General features: G+C 46.6%; 1 protein-coding gene across 2 annotated transcripts in view; it reads left to right on the top strand.

Moving 5' to 3' along the window:
- The window catches only part of ephx5 (epoxide hydrolase 5), a 16,273-nt gene extending 7,649 nt beyond the window's left edge, over nt 1–8,624 (top strand). For both annotated transcript variants that reach the window (XM_066679423.1, XM_066679422.1), the window contains exons 3-10: nt 1–207; nt 1,517–1,697; nt 2,183–2,392; nt 3,341–3,470; nt 3,687–3,901; nt 3,995–4,103; nt 5,955–6,080; nt 8,248–8,624. The exon at nt 1–207 is cut by the window's left edge and continues 4 nt beyond it. In XM_066679423.1, coding sequence (XP_066535520.1) covers nt 1–207; nt 1,517–1,697; nt 2,183–2,392; nt 3,341–3,470; nt 3,687–3,901; nt 3,995–4,103; nt 5,955–6,080; nt 8,248–8,458 — 1,389 coding nt within the window. In that variant the 3' untranslated portion in view covers nt 8,459–8,624. The remainder of the gene's footprint in view (nt 208–1,516; nt 1,698–2,182; nt 2,393–3,340; nt 3,471–3,686; nt 3,902–3,994; nt 4,104–5,954; nt 6,081–8,247) is intronic.
- The last annotated feature ends 131 nt before the right edge of the window (nt 8,625–8,755 follow it).

Genomic DNA, 8,755 nt, shown 5'->3' with positions numbered 1-8,755 from the left:
GCCCTTTCGGACCTTGACCCGTTCAGGCTGCGGGTTCTGGTGGCCTCCTCCGTGGGGCTCGGGGGGGTTCTGTGTTACCTGGCGTGGAGGAGGAAACCGAAGAAGCTCCCGTTTGGTGATGGCTGGTGGCGTGTGGGAGAGAAGCCCCTGACGGAGGACAGGACCGTTCGGCCTTTCGCTGTGGAGAGCTCAGAAGAGGCGATGAGGGTAAATATCACTGCAGCTCAGGGTCAACCCACTCTGTCGTCCATGAATACACCTGTTTATGCTCCAGAGAGCGGGTCCCTCACACAGGGGCAGCCATGTTTAAATGTGTCACTTCACAGTGTGTGTCGCCCGTCCTCTAGTCCTTCATCAGTGACACAGGACGCTGTCGGCTGGATGTTTTTGGTCGGTGGACTGTTCTCAGTCCAGACACTGAGGGGTTTAAAAACTCCAGCAGCACTGCTGTGTCTGATCCACTCTACACCAGCACAACACACACTAACACACCACCACCACGTCAGTGTCACTGCAGCGCTGAGAATGATCCACCACCACATCACACCTGCTCTGTGGGGGTCCTGAGCACTGAGGAACAGGGGGAAAGGGAGGTAACAAAGAATACAGAGCCACAGATGGTTTACAGGGTGTAAGTGTAGAACTACACAGTGACTGAAGTGGACAGAAGAAGAAGAAACACATTAATTCATTCCTTGGGGAAACTGCTTGGGTAAAAAAACAAAGTGTCTCAGAGCAGAATGCTTGGCCAGACGCTAGAAATATACTAATAGACATATTTTCAGCACATGAAAAAATGCCACTCATCCACTTTAGCTCCTTGCACATGACTCTTTTTTTGCTCATTATTCTTTATTCTGTATTTCCTTAAAGTGTGTTTACACAAAGTCAAATTCTTACGTACACACATTAACAGAGTGTTTCAATTCAGACCGACCAATCGTCATGGTTACAAACTAAACAAATGGGTATGAAGATGGCGGCTGAACAGCTCGTCTTGTTTGTAGCAGTTTAACAAAATCTTAAAGAACAATCAACACCCTGTGAACTAAACTGTAGCGGTTAAAGAAAATGTAACCCTTTCACTGCGAGGAGCATCACACAGAAGCAGAGCCTCACACTCCCTCAGTGAGCTTCAGAGACACTGCCGGACCCCCGCCTTGTTCTGGAGACTGGGGCGGCTTCAGTGTGGCGTTTAGTCGCAGTGTTTACAATAAAATGATAAAATGATCATCGCTCCGTCTGTGAATCCATTTCTTCTTCCTCTTCCAGTGTCTTCTCGTGATTTCAGAGTCAAGACAAATGTGTTGGTGTGAAGGTTCCACTACGTTAAAATTCACAGCCTATTTTTGCAGTTCAGTTGAATCAGCCTTTAGTTTAGTGCTGGTTAATGGTCTCTGAGTCTGTTCTGTATGTCACTTGTCATGTGTGTGTGCACTCACCGAGACTCTCCTTGTACGTCCAGTGAGATGCTGATGTTCAGAAACTGCTATAATCACGTCTCTTCTCTTCTCAGGATCTTCACCAGCGCATCGACAGAGCGAGGTACACGGACAGTCTGGAGGACTCTCGCTTCCACTACGGCTTCAACTCAGACTGTCTCCGGAGGGTGGCCTCTTACTGGAGGCACGAGTTTGACTGGGACAAGCAGGTGAAGGAGCTCAACAAGTTCCCTCACTTCAAGACCAACATCGAGGGTTAGTGCTTCGCTGCTCATTCCTTTCTTCCAGAATCCCCGGACCTCTCCTACCTCTCCTTCCCCCCCCCCCCCCACCGGACCTCACCTACCTCTCCTGCAGACCAACATCAGACCAACACCATGAACTTTAATCCACTGTCCTAATAAAAGAATAAAGACGGTCAGACACACTACCTTCTGTCTCCAGACACACTTTGACCAAAAACATAACCATGGAGTACAGTCCACTGGCCATAAATACGTAGAATTATAGTTTTAATTGTTGTAATAACCACTCAGAGCTTGGATGTGGATGTGAACATTTCAGTGAGTTGAAGATCAATAGCTTCCTATAGATTTATGAGGTTTACATTCTTTGTAAGTTTTTTTTATTATTTTTTTGATAATAAAGATGGTTACAGTGTGTATTTAACAGTAGAAGCCGAGTTCCCCTCGTGCAGGACCTGTGGAAACTCAGAATCGTTGTGTATTGGCTCCTCCTAGGTTTGGACGTGCACTTTGTCCATGTGAAGCCGGTCCGGCGCCCTGGGCAGACGGTCCTGCCCCTCATGATGGTTCATGGCTGGCCTGGGTCCTTCTACGAGTTCTACAAGATCCTGCCCCTTCTCACGGAGACAGAGGGAGACTTTGTGTTTGAGGTCGTCTGCCCCTCCATCCCGGGGTACGGCTACTCTGAAGCCCCTCAGGTTCAAGGTGAGAGCGGCGATGTACAGCGGAGAGAGCCTTGTTATTAATTCGACAACAAAAATAACTTATAAATATTACATTTCTCCTGAAAAAAGGCAAGAGAACATATGAGTTTTAAATTACATTTATACATTGCAAAAAAACGCTTCAAAAGTTATTTATACACCTGATAGGAATGGGAAGATTGGGGGCCAAGGGACTGAGGAAACTCTCGAAAGAACACCTGGTTTGCTTGAAAAATGTCAAATAATAAAAATCCCCCAGGAAGGTTGAGTCGTCAGTGTTTGCAGGTGCAGCGTTTTGGGGGTGCAGCGTTTTGCGGGGGCAGCGTTTTGCGGGGGCAGCGTTTTGAGGGGGCAGCTTTATTGGGGGGCAGCATTTTGCGGGTGCAGCGTTTTGCGGGTGCAGCGTTTTGCGGGTGCAGCGTTTTGCAGGTGGAGTGTTTTGGGGGTGCAGCGTTTTGCGGGTGGAGCGTTTTGGGGGTGCAGCGTTTTGCGGGTGGAGTGTTTTGGGGTGCAGCGTTTTGCGGGTGGAGCGTTTTGGGGGTGCAGCGTTTTGCGGGTGGAGCGTTTTGCGGGTGGAGCGTTTTGCGGGGGCAGCGTTTTGCGGGGGCAGCGTTTTGGGGGGGCAGCGTTTTGGGGGGTGGAGCGTTTTGCGGGTGCAGCATTTTTGCGGGTGCAGCGTTTTTGCGGGTGCAGCGTTTTGCGGGTGAAGCGTTTTGTGTGTGGAATATGAAGCTCTAATCTCATGTGTGGGTGATGACAGCAGTGCACCACTACCAAAGACATACAGCCTGGGAGAGGAGGGTCTAAAGAGGAAGAGTGTGGGGGGTGGAGGGGGGGTGGTGTTCTGACTCCTTCACTTGTCGTTTTCTTTTGAAAATCAATACTCACAGTATTTAAAACGTATTTTAATTTTCTGACCACAGTTAAAACCCGTACTTTGTTTGGACAGGATTCAGTTCCCTGGACGCTGCTCGTATCTTCCACAAACTGATGGAGAGACTGAGCTTCACTGATTACTACCTTCAGGGAGGAGACTGGGGAGCCTTCATCACCTGCAACATGGCTCAGATAAAGCCTGAGTGAGACACTTGTACTCCTCCTGTGGACATTAACAGCTGTATAAATGTATATAGAGCAGTTAAAGAGAACTCATAAAGTACTCAGGAAAATGTAATAGTTGGGGGAGTGTGTCCTGTCTGTTTAAAGTGCTGTTAGCGGTTGCGATACTGTGTTTTCTGGCACTGAGTGCAGCTCAGAGGCATGGTTTAAAAACTCTTATCCCTCTGTGAAATAAGGTGTGTCCGAGGTCTTCATCTGAACATGATCAACGCCAAAGCGGGCGGCACGCAGACCGTGGTCTCTCTGCTCGTCGGACGTTACCTGCCGTTCCTGGTGGGGTTCACCCGAGAAGACGTCCGCCGAATGTATCCGTACATGCAGAAGAACGTGTACGAACTACTGCGAGAGTCTGGATACATGCACATCCAGGCCACCAAGCCGGACACCGCAGGTACCGAACCGTTTAAACTGGGTTTTAGATCGGTCATACCACTCGTCTGTGAATGTCATGATAGTGAGGGGTTTGTCTGTGTCTCCGTCGCAGGCTGCGCTCTTAACGACTCTCCCGTCGGTCTGGCAGCTTACATCCTGGAGAAGTTCAGCACCTGGACAGACTTCAAAAACCGTGACCTGGAGGACGGGGGGTTAGAGAGGTACAGAAACGACAGACTGTGCCCGTGTGACGTAAACACTCCTCACTGAAAGAGAAGACTGTCAGTGGTCGTAGGTTTAAAAGAGGTTTTAAAATGCCTTCTCTCCAGGGGACATTTAAAGTGTGTCTCTGTGTCTGTCCTCCGCTGTACGTCCTCAGTAGTGCTGCAGGGGTCACATACACACCCTCACACGGACACCGCGGACATTCATGTGTTCATTAAACAGGATGAAGTTATTTAGTGATAAAGGTGCCTCAGACCACGGCCCGGACCGAATTTCAGTCCGTCCCTAAGAGGTGGTCTCTGTCCGGATCAGACGGGCCCGAGGTGTGGTGTGTGCAGGGTGTAAACCCTTTTTTGGACGTTTGGACAAAGTACTGTAGATTGATTACCGTCACCACACTGCGCTTCTAAAGGGAGAAGTGTGTCAGTCAACACTGAACATCACACGATACACAACTTCTCTCAGTGTTTTGTGTGTTTTAACTAGTGATGCACTGATAACTTTGGGCCGATACGATGACCGATAGTTAGCACCTTGGAGAAGCCGATACCGATATTAAATTCCCAGAGACAGTTCTCTGTAGAAACAGTGAGAAGCGTCCACACGACAGACTCTGTGTATTTACAGCCGTCAGGGTGTAGAAACAAGCACAAAAAAGACGCAGTTGTCGGTGTAATACCGGATAAAGTTCCAATATGGGACCGATAACAATAAATAAAACAATCCACAAATCGGCCGCCGATACATCGCACATCAGCCGTTTTAACCCTGAGGTCTTCACCTGAGACAGAATTAAATATAACCCTCTCTCACGACATATATACGACAATATTTAAATTAGCTGAGATTCCCACTGCTTTTCTCCTGCATTAAGTCGTGTAGAAGGTGACGTCAGGATGAAGAGGCCACTGACTCTGGCCATTAGAGGGCGCTGCTCTCGGTTCAGTATTTTTAAACTTACTTGAATATTAATGTTGACGAAGCCAAGGTGTTCATGTCTGAGGGTGATGTCACGATTCCTCATTTTTCTGTGGCTTTTATTTTTATTCTTATCGAAATCTGAATGATTTTGTATCGACCGAAAAGATCGTGATAAAGAATTTGATGGTATCGTCCGACCCTAACGTGTCCACAGCGGGGCCCACACAGTTACACAGTATTTAGGGGGAGATAAGACTATCACACCTCCTGGTTTTAAACATTTCTCTCATGTTCACACCATGACCTATGACCTTCTTTAATCTCTGTGTGAGGGAACTGTCCGACACTGTTACATTCACATGAAAAAGTGGATGCTTTTCTTCAGAAAGAGAGTCTTATCTGTGCCTCAAGGTCATTCTGCGCTTCTTCCCAAACTCCCTCCCTTTCACTTTATGAACTGTGTGTTTGTGTGCATTCTTTAGGCCTGTGATCATCATCTAACACCTGGGGTGTGTTCACTAACACTGAGGATGTCTCTGGTCCTGGGCTAGAGCTTCCTTTACTCTGAGCTTGTACCCGTCTGCGTTTACATTTAAAACACTTTCATTAATCATTGTGTAAACCGTTTGGTCGCTTTGTCTCCGTCAGCAGCAGTCAGGATTCAGCCTTTTAAAGTGGAAGTGTGTGTGTGTGTGTGTGTGTGTGTGTGTGTGTGTGTGAGATTTACAGTAGACTTAGCCCTGATCTGAGCCACAGAACAGTAGGAGGAGGACTAAATGGTAGAAATGAATCCATTTGTTCAGACCATGACTGAAGACGACGGGACGCAGGACAGTTCTGTAGATCAATGAAACAGGACCTTGACTTGGACCGTGGTCTGGATTTTCATGTGTAAAAACACCCTCAGATTCTTTGTTCTGTCACAGGAAGTTCAGTCTGGACGACCTCCTCACCCACATCATGATCTACTGGACGACCGGCTCCATCGTCCCCTCCATGCGCTTCTACAAGGAGAACCTGGGCAAGGACTACCACAAACGCATGGACACTGTGTGAGTGAACTGTCCCCTGTGTGGACAAATCACATCTGCACACACACACACAACAGTGGGAAAGTACAGAACGTTCAAAGGAAGGTCTTGGCCTTGGACACACAGCCCTCGCTGGTGAATGATGTACAAACACTTTGTCACATTTATTACATTTTCATTGGATGTGGAAACAAGTGGAGATCTGTGGGCAGTTAATGAATCAGTGCTTTTTACAGCTGATGATGTCACAAAGCAGCTTCACAGAGATCCAGTAAAAACAGAGTTTTAATGAAATATAACAATGTAAAGACTGTAAAAATCCCCAGGAGAGTGAGGCCAGGGGCGACAGAGACACTCCCTCAGAGCTGAGGAAGAACCTTCAGAGGAACCAGGGCTCACACAGGGTTCCTCTGGACAATCTACTGTTAACAGTTAGGAGTCGATGAGAACGTCAGTGTAGGGGCAGCTCCGAGGCGGACGACACCAGCGTCTCAGTTTACTATAATTCCCTGTGTCCATGGACCCCCTGGATCTCCCGCCTTAATCTATGGGGGAGCATTAGCTACCAAAAGATAAACTAAACTAATGAGTTTTTAGCCTCGATTTGAAGATTGTGACTGAGTCTGAGATCATTCCAGAGTTTGGGGGCTTTATAAGAAAAGGCTCTTCCCCCAGCTGAGGCCTTCTGAATCCTGGGAACTATTAAAAGTCCAGTATTCTGTGATCTGAGTGAACGTGGAGGCTCATAATAGGAAACAGTATCTTGAAGGTATTCAGGAGCGAGCCCATGTAGAGCTTTATTTGTTAATAACAGAGTTTTGTAATTGATGCAGAGTTAAACAGGCAGCCAGTGAAGTGATGATAGACCTGGACTGATATGTTCACATTCTCTAGATGTAGTGAGGACCCTGGCTGCAGCGTTTTGAACCAGTTGAAGTTCTGCTGGTGCGTCCTGACAGTGGTGCGTTACAGTAGTCAAGCGCTGAAGTAATAAAAGCATGTACTAATGTGTCTGCTCCTGCAGGGATAAGGCTTTTCTAATCGTGGTGATGTTGTGAAGATGTAAAAAAGCTGTCCTAGTGATAACTGCCTATGTGTTGATCCAATGATAAATCCGGGTCAATTATGAGGCCAAGACCTTTTTCTGCTGAACCAGGTTTAACTGGAACATCAGCGAGATTTAAAATTAAATCGGATCATTTATTTCTTGCCACCTTTGGACCCAGGAGCAGGACCTCTGTTTTGTTGCTGTTTAGAAGGAGGAAGTTACGCAACATCCAGCCTTTCACGTCTTTAACACAGTCCTCTATTTTCTTTAATCTGTGTTTGTCCTGGGGCTCGGCTGAAATATACAACTGTGTGTCGTGTCTGAGTATCAGTGAAAGTTAATGTCATGGTTATAACTGTGTCTAGCGGTAACATGTATAATATAAATAATAATGGTCCTAAAATAGAGCCTTGGGGAATTCCAAAGGGAGTGAATGAACAGCACTGTCCTCCTGTAACAACAACATTAATAATAATGATATCTTGTATTTATACAGTGCAGATCAGACGTGTGTGTGTGTGTGTCGGTGAATCCTCTCATTGTAGAACATCAAAAGAGAACAGATTTTATTGATAAACCCCAGGGGTGTTTTCAAAGCTGGAGAAAATAAAATCCCACGTTTTCCCATCGGAGTGATCTGAGGTGATGTCCCAGTTTCTCAGAACCTTTTCCGACTGGATGAAGTTAATCCTGGGTTCACAGGGTAAGGATTTGTAGAAGCTGGGTTTCTGTGCTTTTTAAAACCCCTCTGTCGCCCTCTGCTGGACAAACTAGGCCACATTCTTACTTTTGCCTCCACAATTCAATAAAATAACTTTACATTTTTAAAACGTGTTTCCACAGTGTAATTTAAACAGTGTTTGTGTATTTTTTTTATCATTTTTTACTGAACGCAGGTTCATTTCCATGTAATTTTGTACAAAGTGTGTCCTCAGAACGGGTCAAAACCGCCGTAATCCCAGAGAGAAATGTCCTTTTATTTGGTGTCAAAAGTGTTCACGGTTCCTGCTTCGTTCTAAAAAACACAGATGTAGAATTCACTCCTGTTTAAAGGTTAGATTCAGGACCAGAGCCAAGGCTTTAATCTAGATACCTTTTGAAAAACTGGCCTCTGTGTGTGTGTGTGTGTTGTGACCACAGGACTGGAATCTCGGTGCCCACGGGGCTCGCTGCCTTTCCCCATGAGCTGCTGCACTGTCCGAGGGTCTGGGCACGCTCCAGGTTCAGGGACGTCCGCTCGTACACCTACATGCCGCGAGGGGGACACTTCGCAGCCTTCGAGGAGCCGGCGCTGCTGGCCCAGGACCTGCTGCAGTTCGTGGAGAAGGTGGAGAGAAAGAGGTCGAAATGACCACTGCCTTCCGGAGATTAAACCTGCACCACACTTCACGGGGAACGAAGGAGGAGCCAATAAAAATGATTCCACTGTTAGACTTCGAAAGCCTTTTATATTCTTTATGCCTTTTATATCTATATCTCTAAGATTCCTGACTGCAGCCTTTTACAGCAGCAGAGAGCACTGATCCCTTCACTTTCACACACACCTTTCTTCTGAAATAAAGAGAATTAATGTCACCTCAAGACGGATGTAGTTTAGTCTTTTGTTAAATTTAATTGAAAAAGAGATAAAACATGGCACCATTTGAAA

The sequence above is a fragment of the Hoplias malabaricus genome, chromosome 8 (genome assembly GCF_029633855.1).
Source record: "Hoplias malabaricus isolate fHopMal1 chromosome 8, fHopMal1.hap1, whole genome shotgun sequence".
In the NCBI taxonomy this organism is placed as follows: Eukaryota; Metazoa; Chordata; class Actinopteri; order Characiformes; family Erythrinidae; genus Hoplias; species Hoplias malabaricus.
The sequence above is the reverse complement of the archived record's forward strand: the minus strand, read 5'-3'. Positions and strand labels throughout refer to the sequence as shown.